Source organism: Struthio camelus, chromosome 2, assembly GCF_040807025.1.
Source record: "Struthio camelus isolate bStrCam1 chromosome 2, bStrCam1.hap1, whole genome shotgun sequence".
Lineage (NCBI taxonomy): Eukaryota > Metazoa > Chordata > Aves > Struthioniformes > Struthionidae > Struthio > Struthio camelus.
The window spans coordinates 147657021-147675134 of record NC_090943.1 but is presented as its reverse complement, the minus strand read 5'-3'; the positions used below and the strand labels follow the sequence as shown (position 1 = coordinate 147675134).

The following is an 18114-nucleotide window of genomic DNA, read 5'->3' as shown; positions in this document are numbered from 1 at the left end:
GATGGAGATAGAGGGTTGGGTTTCTTTATTTTTGCTGTGGATTTGTACAATGTGCAAATAGTATCCTTTCCATATAGGTTTTAGATTTTTTTTAAAGTGAATACTAGAACTTTGCTATGTGTGAGCAGTAATTTTTTTGAGTTGAAAGTCCACCAGGTTAATTACTATGTCTGTAGCACTCTCAGTGTCCATGACAATATGACGAATGACACTTTAATGTTGACTTTAGCATGCTAGTCCCACACCGCTACAACTATTTTTTGTTCGTATATAAAATTGCTTAATGTCCCACTGCAAAATCGCTCCTGTATGTCTAATGACGGGCTTGATTTTCCCCACCCTGCTGGATATCTGTCTCAGCTTCATCAAATCTTACACAACGTTTGACACAGAGCTTGTCCACGGAGCTGCAGCACCGGTGCCCTCGCCAGGCGCTTGTCCTGAGCAGGACAGGATTTCACCTCCTGATTTCACCATGGACACCAGACCTGTGGCACAGGAGCAGGGAGGGAAATTTGTCCCTCCCCACTGCATACACCTACTTCCCTACCTGAGCTAGTCACGCCAGCATCGGTGGAGAACAGTGGGTGTTTTTAGACAGTGATCTGTCTGAAGCATTTTTGCTACCCACTTTCAGCTGAAATGAAGGCCGTGCTGAGGCTTCCCTTCAGGGTAGATCTCTTCAGGAACGAAAAATAGCCAGCCGAGCTGAAACGACGCAAACCGCAGCGCTCGCCCCTCGCATCCTCACCTGGCTCGTTGCTCTCGAGGCCGAGTTATCGTCCTTGCAGCTGAAACCCAGCGGATGCGAGGGAGAGCTCGGAGCTGCTGCGAGCTTGGCCACCGTGGGGTCGTGGCCGCAGCGGGCGCTCCTACTCTTTAGGGCAGCAGGGGCTCTACTGGTCATTTTCCCACCCTCTTCTCACCTCTGGGTAAATCCCCGTTGAGTTGGGTCTAGAAACAGGCCATGAGGTTATGAACAGAGTGCCAGCAGGTTGGTCGTCCCGTCTTAGACCGGTGACAGGTTCCCCACAACCGGAGTGAAACGGGGCCAAAGCCTCACTAGGAGTTTTTATTCCATTCCCATCTGGTTTGACTAATTTTGTTAATAGTTGGTCAGTGCTAAATGAAATTGTATTTGAGCAGTTGTATTGTGACTGTCTTGGTAGTTTCTAACCAAATATGTGACCTCGCTACTGCAAGCAGCAGGATCAGCTGTGGCATTAATTCTTAAATTTTCTGCATATAATATTTGTGCTTATTTCTCAGTACATCTTTTATTGACATATGCTCTTACTTTCTTGGTTGCTGGGTGACTGCATCTGCTATGTTTAGCAATATATATAAACATTTTTGTGTGGGAAAAAAGAAGTAACTCAATGAATTATAGCAAGCTAGGTGCCTACAACAGCTGGACCTTGACAAAGAAGATAAAGTAATAAAAACTTCAGTCATGAAATTCAATACGAGAACAGAAACATTGCTGTCAAGAAGCAGAAAATGTGCTTATGTAACATTTAGCTTCAAATGGTTACAGCAGCTGTTGATATGAACCGCTCATAACAGTTCGTGCAAGCGCTAAAGAACGATTCTCGTTAACAGCTGTCAGAAAAGAATTTCCTGAAGCACTGGGCGAAGCTCTGGTATAAGCGGTATTCAGGAGCTGCTCTGGATTTACCGTATCATAGCTGAGAACACAGTTATAGCTTCCTCTACTTAATTGTCCGGAGAAGGATGCAGAGCAGACCTGGTTGCTTAATTAGACCTGCAAAGGCAAAGGGGGTTGTGTATAGAAGGGGCTAATGCGTTCTTCTGCCATGACTGGTGTTGCAGTGAAGTTGTCTTTTGTGGAGAACAGCTATGAACCATAATTAATTCTAACTGAAACAGGAAGTTGTGCATTGCAGTATTTCACAACAATTTGGAACGCTCCTCTTAGAGGGACGGCTGTGGTGTCGTTTTCTCTGAGTCATAAAGATTATAGTAAAACATTGTTACAGGCTGTTTTTCAGCCAGCGATCCTAAAGTGCTTCACAGTTGTAAATCACTGGAGCCTATTCTAAGGAAGAAGAATTTTATATCACCTCTATTTCATATATGAGATAACAGAAGGACCTGAAGCACAAAACAAATGTGGACAGAGGAAAAATAACCCACCACATATACCAAACAAAAAGCAAATCCCTTAGCCCTCCAGTGAGCCCTGGGCAGGCTGAGTCTTTGCACCCCTTGTACTGCCTGTTCCAGCCAGACTTTCAGAAACTGGTTATTCACGCAAAGGGCTCTTGATGTACTACATCAGAAGTCTTGTAAGCTATTAATTACAGAGTGCATTAATTGAATGGCTCTTAAATGACTCCTGAGATTAACTTACAGTGTTTTCCTTGTTTTTGCTTATGCAGCCCACCAACTTTCCCTACAAGGAAGAGATCATGTCTGTGAACCCAACCTGTCTGGTTGTGATTATACTTCTTTTCATAAGTATCATTTTGGCTTTTAAGGTAAGTGCATTACTGTGTATAAAATTTACTTCTGGTCATGGGTGAAATGTCCCCTGCTGGGAGACCTGGCTCCGGAAGGGACCTAGGGAACTACAGACCAGGCAGTCTGACGGGTTTACAAAAGCAAAGCGATAGACACGTTACAGCAGGGTATCAGGACACTGAGTGACTGAGCAATAAAGGGCGGATGAAAGTCTATGGTGATAAATTCTAAGTGATGGTATAGTGGAAATACAGTCCTTGTTTCACTCGCACTGCAGTGGACTCTGAACTGAGCGTGACCACCCAAAAAAGGGATCTTGGGACCACAAATAAGGGATCTTATAATAGATAGACCTGCGAAAATATTAGGTTAATGCTTAGCCACAGTCAAACAAGTACAACAGGCGTTAAGAATATGAGGAAAGGAATAGAAAACAAACCAGAAGCCATTACTATGCCAGTTTTGATGTCTGCAATGCAATGATGTTTTGAAGCAAACATTCTCTCCTAGCTGGTTGCCCCGTGTCAAAAAGGATGTTGTAGAGTTGCAGGACCCGTAGGGACAGAAGCAAAAATGATCAGAAGTATGCAACAGTTTTGGTATGAGGAACAGCTAGATAGATTCAAATTGTCCCTCCTGGGAGGGAAAACGTACAGGACTGTCACATAGGATGGCAAGGGGAATACGAAGCGATTTATTTGCTGTCAGGTGAAACTCGAGGGTGAGAGGTGGAAGTGGCAGGTTCCAGGTGAGGGGAGCTGCAGCTTCGCCCGGCGTGGCCGGAAAGGGCTTGCACGAAACCCCTGCACCAGGTTCGCAGCACAGCAAGGTCGACCTCACGCACTGCGCAGGCCAGAAGTCCGAAAAGAGTGTAAAGTAAGATTAGACAAATTCACATATGAAAAAAACATCACTTATAGCTCAAGTAGTCCCCTGAGCCTCGGACAGGGTACTGCACTGCACGTACCTTTGCTCTGGTGCGGTGTTGGGTTCTTTTCAGAATAATTCTTGCCCTTTCTCTGCAGAGCAATTATGCGTTACGTTAGAGAAGTCCAGAAGTGCCAGGATGACAGCTGGGGTATTGCTTACAAACAACAGACTTGAATACATGAAAAGGGAAAGTTATTATGACAAAAGGGGTAGATTAAATTACTGAAACGGCTTCAAAATAGAAAACAAAAGATAGGATATTTTAAGATGCCATTGAAAGTGATACTCAGTTTTCTCTTGTGCCTTACAAATATCATTTAGCCTACTGGCGTTGCATGAAATGTATGTGCACAGCAGTACAGTTGCACCTTTAAGAAATATACGTAAATGTAATAAATATATAGACCTATCAGATGACACAAGTGACGTTTTCTTTGAAATTCTCATGTGCAAAGATTACCTCCTGTTTATCCCAAGTGGGTCTAGTATTTCACTGGATAAATATAACAAGGTTGTCTCAAGCTTGTAAAGAAAAGCAACTAAAACTGAAATGGCAAAAACGCTTATTATTACAGAAACAAGGAAAACCTAAGAAATTGATAGCGCAAAAGAGTTATTCTATTTTAAAATTGCTAGCGCATATTCATACCTTTATTTCCAAGAATAGAAGTGGCTAGTTGATTGAAGTATTAATTGATATCCCATTCTTGTATTCATTTGAGCTCTTTACAGCCAGTGTTATTACAGACTCTTGCTTTTCTTAATGCTCATTCTAGCAACATATTATCGTGCAAGTGAGTCACAAAAAGTATGACTCACGCAGAAACAGCCGCTAAACTCCAGTTAGCACTGTCATTTTAATTTGAATTTCTTGCGTTTCCAGAAGAGGTGCTATGCAGATTTATGGAATCTGCTACATGAAAAGAAAGCTGGGCACTGTTAGATGCATCACACTTTATCACTGATAGATTTAACAGATGGCTCCAGGTTTATATACTGAAACTGAAATGGTACTGTGCATAAAAATGTGCTCGAGCTCCCTCTGGATTTTGACCAGAGGAACCAAAACACTGTAACCTAGGAAAAGCTACATTAGGAAAAGCTGCATTCAGTTGGTGGGAAATATGAATCAGAATCACATAATTCATCAAAAATACTTGGCATCATAACACTATAATTCAGGAGTGGCTACATGCAAAGGAAAGCACTACTGAGCAGAAATGAAGATACACATGTATTAGATGGTGGCTTTGTGCCTTGCAATCATGGCATTGTAAAAAGGGCCGATGGGAGGGGATAGTAAAGTCAGCTAACCACGCAGAAGCACTTGTCATTTTAATCCTAGTTACTCACTTGGATCCCAAGCAGCTAATGGTTATTTCAGGTGGTTTCACCACGTAGAATCTTTTTGAAAACACAGTGGACCAAAATGTGTTATATCACTTACTGTGTATGTCTAGAAACTGAACCAAGAGTTGCATACCATGAAATATAGGTGTTTCCTATCTATCTGAGGGAGAACATCCAGCAGCATAAATGTATTTTATATATATGTACAAGCAACTTCGGATGGCATATAACCAGCACAGTGGCTTTTGAATCACACTCTTGTCTGCAGCTGGTTTGGGGAGCAGGGCCACGGCTTCCTCTGGCCATCCCCAGCCGCCAGGATAGAAAGGATGAGACACCCCCCCCGCCCCCCAAACTGGGGCAAAGCCCCCCGTGCATAAATGGACTAAACTCAGGTGAGCACAAACACAGCTGCAATAAACCCTTCCCCCAAGCTGCGCTGAGCGCTCCTCAGCTGCACAGCATACCCTCTCTTCCCTTTTTTACCCTTCTTTCTTTTTCTGGAAGAGGTGGTTGCCAGTGAGGCAGCCCAAAGGTACTCCTGGGAGACAAGCTGATCTCCAGCACAGCAAATAGTACGCTGGTCCCTGTAATATGCATATAGGCCGCATGTACAAACCGTTGAGCCTGGCTACGTGACCACTGTGTGTGTCCGGGTGTCCTCAGCAAAGAGGAAGGAATGGTGCAGAATGAAGTTTCGTCCTCATCCTGAGAGATTCACTATCTCAGCATGGTGGGATCCTGCCAGCAGGGCTAACTCTGGCCTGCGACGTGTTGCCCTGGCACGTGGAGCAGCAATCACGACCGTGAACCTACGGCCCCAGTGACCAAGCTCTGGTTCCCACACCCAGGAGCAGCCAGCACCGAGCGAGGAGGCGTTGCCACTCTCTTGACGCAAGGCTGACAGAGGTCCCAGCACTGGGCCTGCTGAAAGCAGAGTACTTGCAGGAGATGCAGGAAGCCTCTCTAAAGCATGGGTCACTAGATTTAAGTTACATACCCCAAATATGTGAGATAGTGAGACAACAGATGATGCCCTGGCCCATATAAGGTGCTATTTAAAAACTTGAAGGCCCATGGTTCGGTTTTATATTAATTCTTTTTCAATCAGCGCAGTATTTCTTTGCAGTTACAAAGAATGGTTCTTGTTCAGCAGCCTTTTCGTACTCACAAGGAATACTTTCTATTGTGCTGACAAGGTAGATTTAATTGCAGATTTCATCAGTACAGCAGTTTCACAAATCTGTGTTGTTTCTTCTCCTGCAACGTTGAAATGAGAAATGTGAATGGCTAGCTGATCTCTCATTAGCACCCCTCTGAAACCTTCATGATAAAGTTCAGTTTGTGTAGGAATTTTTATCTTATTTTTATCAGTAATAAAGACCAGCTGAGCTTTGTAAATAGACAGAAAATTCAGAACAAGTGGAGTCTAAAATGGTACTCTGTGCATTTGCCCTGTGCTTGGCTGCTAACTAAGGAACTGCCCAGAGGGCTGGTGCGACCCAGATTGTCAGAGGTTCTTCCTTGCTGTTGCAAGAAATGGCAGGATACAGGAACCTCTATTTTCCACAGACATGTTGGTCTGCAGCTGGTCAGGCACATGTCTGATGAGTAGGAGTTGTGCAGTACATTAATATTGTTATGCATACTTGACAAGTGCATATGAAATAACTATTTTGAGAGGCAAGGTTATAAAATTTTGTGGGTTTCAGTTCCTTAGAGGCTGAAGTTATTTACTGCCTTTGAAATGGAAAGACTGAAAGCTGGTGGAAGTAGGCACGGTGCCTGTTTCCACACTAAGCCCTTCTCAATGCACCCGTCCTTTCAAGTGGTCACTACTTCATTGTGCTCCTCTGGAAAGAAGGCTGCCACCGCAAAGTGCGTCTGTCTGCAGCCTGTGTTGTGGTAGTCGTGAATACCTCTAAGGATAAGACTGAGGTCATGTAATGCCTTTTACATAGGGCCTATTGCAAATGTGAACATTGGTCTCTGAAGGGAAGACCATTACACTGTGCTGTCCAGCTGCACATTTTAAAGTAGCATTTGAAACCCCATCCAAGTCTCTGAGGAAAAAATTTGGTAACTAAATCAGCAGTTCCATTTAACGATGCAGCAACATCACCATAAAACAGTGATTAGGTACAAGTTTAAAGAAAAAGTTACAGGGTTGTCAGTACATCTTAAGTAAAATGAGTTTCCATGAGTCGTGATTAGCAGGCCGAGAACACACGTCCAGAGCATATAGACAGTGAAATGGTCTGAGCTGCCTCTGTTCTCAGATGTATATGGGTCAGTGCCCTGGAGCCAAGTACTTGCTATGCGCTAACTGATGACCTCTTTAATTCAAGCGCTGAAATGGACCTCGCCCACTGAGAGACAGCCCGTGCAGTCAGGCAGCAGGGCTGAGCAGAGCTAGAGCTCAGTGATGGAACAGCTGTACATGTGTATTGTGACATGTGTTAAACATGTTTTATTTACCGCATAGAACAGAATGAGAGAATTAAAAAATAAATCTCATGTTAGCTTCTCCCAGATAAGCCTGTATTATCTGAAACTGATCACCTCTAAGACTGGATTGTAACAAAAGAAATACAGAAATTGGTTTGCAAATTGGTAGCCTTAATGGACAAGGGTTTTTTATAAAGATGGGTTCAGTGTCTCCATAGAAGTCTGCTGTATTCAGTGCTCCATTGTCTACTAGCTCTTATGCCTTCCTCAGTGCGTGGTATCTGAGCGCTGAAAGCTGTTGAACTACTTATTATTATATATAATTAACTAAACTACAATGGCATTTGATTCTACAAAAGACTCAATTCCTTGTTTGTATGCCTTTACACCAGTTGTTTCAGTAGCCAATGGCAAGCTTACATAACCCGTAACTTGGGATGTAGAGCCAGTCTAACCTTCTCTTAGGGCTCAGCTCGCTCCAGAAATCTTTTGTCCTCTCCATTTGGTGTTAAAAGTATTGCCAAAGTCTATGACACAAATCATCCAGGACCCATAAGATGCCATAAAGAAGATGAAGCAAACTTAACTAGATTTCAGCCAGTTCAGCCCCAGTGGAAAAACTCCTTCCTGATCTGCAAGGAAGCAATCAGTGAGTCATGTGGCATCCTGAAACACACAGCTCATATGTGACAGCTCTGGAGAGGGAGGAAACACAGGGCAGCTAAAGAGGATAAGAGGCTTTTGGAAGGTCATCAGTGCAAGTGAGTCACAAAAGTATGACTCACTCTGCGATGCACATGCAAATCCAATCAGCGCTGGAAGTTTAATTTGTGCACACTATGTCTGCGAAGGAACTGTTACGCAGAAAGAGCAGTTTTAAACAGAATTAAAAAGATAAGTTGGGCACTTATCTTTGTGCACTACTAAAGTGCATTGCTCTCTCTGTCACTTGAGTGGAGAAGCAGAAAGCACCAGAGTGACCCAGTTGCTTAGTCCCACCAGCCTTGTTCCTGGCACGCTGAGGATCTGGACTCCTGCTTCTCCACGAGTTCCTGCCTCCTGTCTACCTTCCAGCCACTTTGTTCCTCTCTTCTGGCCATGCTGGAATCCCTCCTGCTGGCAGAGGAAATGATGGATAGGAACATTTTTCTTAATCAGTTTTAAAAAATGGAGGCTACTAGTTCGTTGCCAGGCAGCAGCCCTATCCTGAGCCAAGTAAGCTCCAAGAACAAAAACAGTGAAGTTTATGGCCCTATAGTAGGATTATTGCTGCAATGACAACTTTTGTGCGCTATACTGAAAAAACTAAGTGTTTGTAATAATGGCTAAAAGGTCAGAAATAATTTCAGATTTCAATAAAAGCGGTTACGCAGGCAGTTTTCTCTGATCAGGCTCCAATAGTCAGACCCCAGAGCATTCCAGTCGTATGGAATCCATTGAATTAATGCCAGATTAAGTGAAACAGAGTAGCAGAACAATGCACATGATATCTAGGATCGCTGGCTTCTTAGTCCCGTAGTCACTGGCCAGGCTTCCACTCACAAGGGCAGGGAGGGGGGTTTCTGTGACTTGCTTGATGGTTCTTCAGTTCCCACCTTGCTCGTGTTCCTTTTACTGAGATTTGCTTCCACTTTCTCAAAATTGGTTTCTGTTTACTTTTTACCTTCTTTCCTCAGACATGCTGCGTCCGGAGCACCTTCTCCTGTTAGTCGTGGTCTGACGTATACTTTGCTTTATATTGTAAAACTCCCCCTCTATTGCTTTGCAGTATCCTATGCACAGTAATGAGACGTCTGGTTGAACTCATATCTCTCTGTATTTATAGAGAGGAGTAAAAAAGAAAGCCAGCATGCATGACCTGCTCATTTGAGCAAAATAGACTTTATATACACAAAAAGGTGTTACTTTGGCTATATTCAGGACCAAAGAAATTGCTATTTTCAAAGCAATCGGTCTATGCTAAATTGAATATACTACATGAAATATCTGGTATAGTAAAGTTCACTCAAATAGGTCTAGATTGTACTATCTGCCTAAACTGGGTAGCACTTAGTCCAACACATTCTCCATAAATTCTTGCTCAGTAAGAGGAAGGACGTCAGATTACTTAGTGAATCCCTACACATCCTTCCAGTCAACTATAACAAGCAAAGTCACTGTCCTGTGCTTCGGTCAGACTCATATCCCTGTTTATATTTGCACTTTACTGTTTAACTACACTGGTTCCTAAAAGGAGCTCTGAAGAGCGTGATACTCTGCTCTGTGCTCTGCACTGCTCCGCCTGTTTCTTCTGTCACTTAAATCACAAGAGATTTAGGCAAGCACACAATTTACAGTGCATTATGGAAAGCTATCTTTGTGATATGGCCTTTCATTAAAGGCACGGAATAAAGAAAGTAGGAAGCTGAGATTTCTCTAGCAAAAGGAATAGTTAATAAACATATGTACCCTTCTTCCTTAGCAACTGTTTTTGAGGGGGATGGGGGGATTTTGTGTGGAACATACAGTAAATGTTTTTCCCTTCTGTTATTACTGTCAAACCAGGACTTTTAACCAGCCCAGGTTCAAGAATTTACACAAAGCTATGGCAGAAAAATCTATATAGGGTATTTTCTGCACATAATTAATCTCTTTTCTTTGCAGGGTTACTTGATAAGCTGCGTGTGGAACTGTTACCGATACATTAACAGCAGAAACAACTCAGACGTGTTGGTTTACATTACCACCAATGACACTGCGGTAAGGCCGTCAGCATGCAGAGTAAACATTCTGTCTAATATTTTGCATTTAATATTTTTATTTTCTATTCATTTCTGACCCTTAAGTCATCTTAATTCCCTTGAGAGTCCTCATCTGTTAGGTATGTTTAGACTTGAGATTCAACAGCGTGATGTGCAGTGGTTACAAATGGCATCTATTGCTAAAATACTGGTTTTACGTTATGCATATAGTCTGATAGAAGAATCTCTGTTAAACATAAACTACAGCTAATCTAGTGGGTCTAGGAATGACCCTCAGTTCTGAGCTTTCCAGGGACATGATAATCCCAAGTCAAGCCATGAGCTGGCACAGTGCCCCCACTGCTGTGAGGGGCAAACCCCAATCATTTAGACCAGAAGACCATCTCATGGCACGACCCAGGTGGAGCTATGATCTGGACAGTATGGGGACTGATTAGGACCCAGGGCAAGCCATGGTATACACCTGCTGTGAAAGGTGGATTTAACTGTAGAGACTGTGATTTTGTACACTCAGCAGTTGGTGTAGTGCTTTATGCCATCACAGAGGGGGGCTAAAGTAGGTTTAAACCAATGCAAAGTCAGTGATTCATCTCCCAGCACATGATGGGTTTTGCATGGTAAGGAGACAGAACGAAACAGAGATCAGCATGAAGGAATGAATGGACAGATTTTAACCACAAAGAATGAGAAGGTGTCACAGTAATTTAGCTCTGACATGAATATGCCAAGGGCGCTACTATTAGGCCATGTCTTGCTCATTGTAGAAGGCAATACAAAAAGAAAGAGTCCCTGGAAAGAGCTAGTTCTGTTTGCAGTGATACCTCTGCAGAGCTGCTGCACACATACTCAGTTCCACCCAAGCCCCGCACTGAGGGCACTGCGCCAAATTAATCCTTGGGGTGACTCCTATGGTTTATGTAAAGAGGGCCTTTGTATAATTTACATAACAGAATTACAGCAGCATGAACTTAGGCCTTTAGATCATCTGGGTAAAATTTCAGGACTGCATGCTTCAGGCTTTCCAAAAGCCTGGGTGGTCTCCGCAGGCTGCGATATTTAACTACCAACTTTAAGCCATTATAATGAATGATTCCTGTGCAGTCACAAGGATTAGACAACTACTACTATTTTTACGTAAGAATTGTAACTCTCACATAGCTATTTGTCCTCAATACCTGGAGCTTTAAGAAAAGCATCAGAAGTTTTGCAGACTGTGATCAGAGCTGGCAACCAGGATGTTTAAGTGTAAAAATATGAGTTTATTGAAAGCTAACTGAAAGAAATATTACTGCTTTCTTTACTGGAATTTTCTTTGAGTAAAACCAGGAGTTTTAGGTGAAATAATTTTGACAGCTCTTTTGTTTAGCCCATAGGTAGTTGTAACAGCTTCAAACACTGTTAGGTATATAATCCACAGAATTGGCAGGCTTGGTTGTGGGAGACCATCAGCTGAATTATTTATGAAACTACAGTTTCCAAGGCTTTTTAAAGGTTTCAGTAAAACCACCTGTCCCACTGTTGCGTCTGTAAAGCAGAAGACTCTGGTTTTCAGAGATGCCTGGTTACTGAAACTCTCCTTAATTACCAAAGTGACCTGAGCTGCCTCATCATCTTTAAAACATTTATAAAGGCTTCTGTGAAGAAAGGAAGTCTATTATCCCTTTTCACAGGTGACACATTCTTGCACTGAGAGTAAATTTAACTATGCTTATCTTTATCTTACAAAACAGCAGTGGCAGAGAGGCAGGCTTTGAGAAACACTCTGAATTCCTAACTAGTGCCCTGCCCGTTGGACTCTCCTTCCTCAATATTTGCATTCCGTTAATGTGAATATGGTCCGAATGTCTTGCTTTTGGGTATGATGGACTTGTTGTTCATTCTTTATAAGTGAGTTCAATATGATGCCATTAGACCAGGTTCCGTAGAAAGAGCTCTTCTGGAATTTCTCCGCTAACTTCACCAGAAAATGCTTGTTCATCAGAACAGGAAGGTGCTGCTAGGGAAGAGCTCCTCAGGCCCAGAGTGGGATGAGAAAGCCAGGGCAGGCAGGAGGAAAGACAGACACAAACAACCTATTTTTTGAATGATTTATTTGGGATAGAAGCAAGCCTGACTCAAACCCTTGTCTAACTGCCTCTCTCCAGCCAGTGCTTTGCAGTCAGGGATGAGATGGAGGAGCCAACGTGCTCTAGAGCAGGCTCCTTTTTTTTCTGCTGCTCATTGCTAAGCTTCAGTGAGGAACGATAGTTTGTCAGGTTAAATCTCAGTCATTCTCTATTGTGAAACAGAAGATTGTTCTTCCCTCTTTTCATCCCTCAAAGCACAGGCTGAAAAAGATCTTTTTTCTATGTCTAGGTTGAGAGAGATCAGCAAAAATACCTATTCACATGATTTTAAAAGATAATAGAAATGGATAAAAGTGGTTTTGAAATGAGGTGTAGAAGAATAGGGCTTTGAAAGTTGAGTGCTGAGGACCCTTGAGAGCTTAGGACCCTTGAAGAAACCACATGAAATTTTGAAATATCCAGATAGGTCAATACTGTCTGTTGAAGTGTATAATAGTCCCCCAACACCCAAGTGTACTTATGTATTAAAATAATGGGTTTTCATTCTCTTTGATGCTGGGAAACTTTTACAGGCAGGGCTGCTTCACCCTGACGCGTCTTTAAATTACAAACTAAATGTTTCTTTAAAAATGTAGGCCAATCTTTACTCTCTGCTTACAAAGAAATATGCCATTTTTAGAATCAAATCTGCTACCTGAATTCCAGCTGAGCTGTAGGTCATACCTGTTGGGCATATTCTCGTCTTTGGGGATGGTTGTTTTGATATATAGCATTAATTGAAAGAACACACAAAAATCTCTGCAGCTGATGGTGAAAATCTAAGCTTAAATATGTGACTGGACATAATAGCTGCAATTCAGAATGTTAACATTTAAGTATATCCCAATACCCCCAAAATCTAGCGATCAGCTCCCAGCTGTTACCTGCTACCATCCTTTGTACTGCATAGTAATTAGTGACTCTTGCCTGCACTCAGCAGCCCTAGATCTAAAAAAAAATTATTAGGTATCCAAGTGCTAGATACTGTACTACTGAAAACATTTAATTTGGAGTTTAGATATAGGCTGGAGTATGGGACGGTTTACTGCTAAATTCAAAAGGTTTGCTTTATGAATTGGGATGGTTAGAAATTCAAAATCTTTGTGTAGTTACATGAATGTTTTCAATTAAGCTAAGGTATTTAGTACTGCGAACTTTTTATTATTGTGTCTTACAAATTTTCAGGAGCGCAGTCTTGGAAAAATATCCAAATAAATGAAATTTGTGTCTTATTTCTATCGTAATATGGACTCAGGGAAAGAAAAGTTGCCAATAAGAAATCTCTGTGCCTTCAAAAACATCATCAATGGCAGACACTGCATTTTCTCCTTGGGTTCAAACTGCTGTATACCGGCAAGACTTGCACTGAAAATGTAAAGAGATAGGTAAACTCACCTTCTCTAATAGCTCTTGTTATCATTCATTAAGTAGTCATTAAAAATGCTTGACCTATGTCTGTTATGATTACTTGTTGATTATTGTATTCCACTTTCAAAAGAGAGACCCGTGTTTGATGTAAGATGAGACATGTCAGTTATAATAATTATCTGTTTTCTGATCTATTGAAATCTTGGCAAAATCAAATTCTTAGATGTACCATAAATACAAATTGGCCTGTAGCTTTATCAAGATCATTGTTTTTCCTCTTTTAAGTTTTGAACTGGGATTGCCTGTTTTACCTGCTGAACAATCTTGAAAATATATCTAAGACTTCCAATTTAAATGGAAATATGTCATTAATGACTGAGCTTTTCTAGAGAAAAACACTCAAATCCATGCTGACTGGGATGCTAGGCCATTAGAGAGAGGAAAGGTCCGTAGTTAATAGCTGGCTGCAGCATCTGAGAACCTTTCTTAAATGTTTGGATTGCAGGGTCCTTTCTTGGGAGAAAAGGAAACTTCTGTAATATATAGCATTGGAATTTGGTTCAAAAGAGAAGGCCATTGTGATTGTATATAATTGGTTCTCAAAAGCAGAAGATTGTTTTGTAAATAATAATCAGCTTATCTTTAATCTCACTGCATTTCTTAATTTACCACTGGCAAGATGCATAAGCACACTTAAACATTATATCCAAACTCGATTAGGAGCATGCGTGATTTCTTAAGCACAGTTATGTGGGCCTACTTCTTGTTACTGATTTGTTCCTCAGCTCCGTGGATTCAAGAAGACCTTGTTTGCGCTCATAATTAGTTTCCCCTGTTTCTATCTAGGGGAAACCCATCATGATGTGCTAATTCATGTTAAGAGTGTATCGGTCTCAACAGCAATAATCCTCTATCTTCTCCTTGGCTTGCTAGGTGGTAAAAAGCTACAGGAATGGCCTCCAAGACATGAGCTTCTGTGGTTTTTAGCCTCATCAAGAACAGCTCTGCCAACTCCTGTCACTGTAACTTTCCTACGTCTATTGGACTTTGTTCTGTCACAGCTCCTCATGAGATCCACACTACAGGTCCTTCTTTGTTACAAGCCCCCAGTAATTATTATTAGTAGTAATATTTTATTCTTTAAAAAATTTTATTTTAAAAATTTTATTTTTAGATGAAGTTGCCTTCCTTCTTTCCTACTAATTGTCTAATCTTCATACCCCTGAAAAACACCAGGCTGCTGTACACCTGAAGTGTGGACTGTCTTAGGTCTTTGGTGTAAAACCTCCCAGCACAGAAATTGCCAGTTGGTTTCCCCCTAGTCAAACTGATTCTCTTGTATATAATACCCCTACGTCTGAAATGTAACTAGCCTGATAGCTAGAGTTATCAGCTGCCAGATAATCTGATTTTTGTCACTGAGTGTAAGTGGTTTAAGCCATACTTTTTTCAAGTGTGCCATCTGGAACATGAATTTCTTTCCCACTGCATGCTGTAAATGCAGTATTCCCATTATCCCTTGTAAGTGAGAGGTTCTCCCTCTGTGGCCCCTGATCTAAGTATGATTCCTTATGAATGTACCCAGTGTGGCTCCGGGAAGAGATTATGATATGGGACAAGGGGACCAGCTGGTGCCTGACCCCAAGCTATGGGAAAAAGTGACCCTTTTATACTCTGGAAGCGGATAATGCCAGGATCTCGGGGCCAGCTGTAAACTTTAGTCACAACAGCAATGAAGTCACTCAGGGATATGTTGTCATCTCCCTTCTTTCAGTTTTTCCCAGTACTTCCCTCCCGTCCATTTCTGGAGGCAGCTGTATAGGGAGATTTTGGCATGGGCAGTAACGTGGCTCCCCCACAGTGAACCGTAGTTACCTGAAGCTTGTTTTATCCACTTTCCAATCTGGTATTTCTTTTTCCTACCAACTCCTTTGGGTGTATTATGGATGAAGATCAGTTTTCTGCAGTAATTTAAACTGTCACAGCAGTGCCACGGAAACGTTAGTCCAATCTGGGAAAAGTGCGAGCCTAGAAATGAGTGCAGAAGGTAACCTGAAGTTACACGTTCTGCTCTGAATAACAGGAAGGGCTCCTTCGTGCTCTTGGGCAGCTGGGGGATTTCATTTTGTTTATTTTTAACTCCCAGTGCAGCCAATCGAATGGAAGTTTCATCTCCGGTCATGCCGCCGGTGAGGATAAAATACAAAGCCGTAAATCTCCCTTCCAAGTGGGATTTAGATCGTTACGTACTCAACCAAAGCGCTCCCGTGGGTCCTTTGTGACATCCCAGTTATCCGCAAGAGCTAAAGAACTTCTCTGGTTCTGCAGCAGGGCTGCGCTCCTCCTGCGGGCAGGACAGCACATAGCTAGTCTGTGATTAATCCACCAACACCTCCCTTTCGTTTGTTCTCCTTTTCTCAAAGTTACAGGAGACCTCTTTGAGAAATGCAGAGTTAGGTCTTTCATTGCTGCTGGATGATTCCTCTGAGCAGAGGAAGGAATATTCTTTGGTAAGGTTGGAAGAGCCACCTTTTGTGTTGTTCTGTGCGTATGGAAGGCGATTAGTTTGGGTGTAGGAGAGAAGGATCCTTAGGTTTGTGCCAGTTAAACAGACAAAAGTGTGAGAAGCAGCCCAGAGGCAGACAGACCATGCTCTTGTTTCTGATGGGTTCTGCAGGACCTGTGGTTTCCAAATATTGACCAAGTTTTGAGATGGTACGTGTCTGAGTGGAGGATAACTTCAAGAAAAATCCCGCTTATGAAGACATTTCCCATAACGTTGCAGAGAAATCCTAGAAACTTGGCAATGTGCACCAGGTAGCTGAAGTCTTGCGTGGTAGTTTGTATGCAAGCATTATTACTAGGCCACTAGATCAGAGGCATCTTTTCCTAGTAAATGCTAACTGTGAACATACTTTAAAGTGAGCAAACACCACTAATGAATACCCTGGCATGACTCACTGCCTGAGCCCTCCTCAAAGCCTCCATCTGAGTCCAGGCAGAGGAGCTCCAACCTCCCCTTGCGGAAACAGTCTGATAAAATCTGCAAGAGGGAAAACTGGTAAAATGAGAGACAGAGAAGAAGCAGCAGCAGCAGGGGCAGGAAAAAAAAAAAAGGTATATGAGCATAACTACGCAGCACTTTAAGTACAGGGGGTGATTAGTTTTTAGCCACATGTAGTATTCTGCATGGGACCCAAAAGTGTTGCTTTAAGGCTGGATTTGTTTTTCTGCAGCATTGCTTTTATAAGCTGGGCTTGCACATTCCCTAAGCAAGGTCTTTAATTAGAGAGTCTTCAGTGGGCTCAGGTTCAACGTGGATGCCAGAGTTGATGTCTAATATGTGTACATACTTCCTCTTCTTCAGTTTGATTTTGGGTTGCAGAAAAATATCATGGCAGTCTGCTTCTGTCAACAAACACCTACCTATTCGATGTTTGCTCCAGCATTTCATATTCTACATGCAGTTAGTGTCCCATCTCTTGTTCCTTCTCCTGTAACCTTAATGAATAGTTAGTGTTTCTTCTTATTTTCTTTTCCTTTCCCATCTTATCAGCTATACTAATGTCTTGCTTCCACTATTTCCTTGTTTATGCAAGGATTTTGTCTAAAAAAGGCAGCATTCCCTGTGGTCTCTATTGCTTCATTTGCTCTGTTGCTTCATGCTATTTGTTAAGCTAATGTCTTGTAACAGGTTTCACCTGGTGGCTGTTCCCAGAAACCAGCTGTGCTGTTAGAGATAGGCTATTAATGATGACAATTTTGGGCAAATGTCCACTGAAGTCTAAGAGTAAGACTTCCAAAACGTTTTCACTTGTCATCACAGTCATTACACTTATGTTTATGTACAGGTTAAATTTGGATCAAAATAGAGGTTTTATCTATTTTCCACAGTAGAATTTTATTCTAAACAAAAACAATCTCTAGTTATGTTTGCAATTCAAGAACTGAAATTATTCTAATAAATGAAAAACAGTGAGAGATCTGTAACAGAAAGAGGTAAATCTGTTCTCATTGTTCACAATTAGATTAAAAATAAGACTTGAAATGAGGATGGGTAAATTAAATCTTTCAAATCTTTTTGGATTCAGTAATTGGAAGAGTTGCAATGTAGGAAAAAATAGAGTGTTTATAAAGTTGCAGTGTTCCTTTATAGACCCTATTTTCTAACAGGGTTGATTCATTAAGATCTGACAGCTGCCGTTTTGTGGGCTTCAAAAATGAGTTGAAATCTTCAGTATAATTCCAAGGACATGTATCAGTGCAGTAAAAGCCGATGACAGCTTAAATCCTTGTTGCCAAGGATGGATGGATGTATAAGCTGAGCTGGGTTTGGATTTTCCAGGTCAGGCTCAAGTCTTAATTCTGCTGTGCGATGAAGCCTGAATTGGCTCCAGCTGGTATTGTTCAAGCAGCGCAATGCAGCAGGGTGCAAAGATGCCAAGTGCCGGCAGCAGTTAGCCACGCTGTGACTAAATAACCACTCAGTTGGCCCATGGTTGTAAGCCCTGCCCTTCTGCAAAGCTGCTCTTAGAGGCAGCACTGTGATGTGCCTCAGTCCTGCTTTTGGCTCCAAAGCTAGCGCCGTCTGGTATCTTTGCACCACATCCCTGTGCATAGCGCAAGCCTGGCTATTACCAAGTGGTGGAGTAACTCCTTGCATATCCACGTTCCTGCAGCTGTGAGCC

At 42.1% G+C, this 18114-nt stretch overlaps 1 protein-coding gene and 1 long non-coding RNA gene across 2 annotated transcripts in view; one reads left to right on the top strand and one right to left on the bottom strand.

Annotated features, from left to right (window-relative positions):
- The window catches only part of LAPTM4B (lysosomal protein transmembrane 4 beta), a 60989-nt gene that overhangs the window by 29373 nt on the left and 13502 nt on the right, over window positions 1–18114 (top strand). Inside the window, exons 5-6 of the mRNA XM_068932972.1 lie at window positions 2403–2501; window positions 9856–9951. Of these exons, the coding sequence (XP_068789073.1) occupies window positions 2403–2501; window positions 9856–9951 (195 nt within the window). The remainder of the gene's footprint in view (window positions 1–2402; window positions 2502–9855; window positions 9952–18114) is intronic.
- On the bottom strand, window positions 2509–4150 carry LOC138066068 (uncharacterized). The gene is made up of 3 exons (XR_011139269.1): window positions 4064–4150; window positions 3452–3583; window positions 2509–3327 (listed from the first exon to the last, which is right to left on the bottom strand). It is a non-coding gene; the product is annotated as an uncharacterized lncRNA (long non-coding RNA).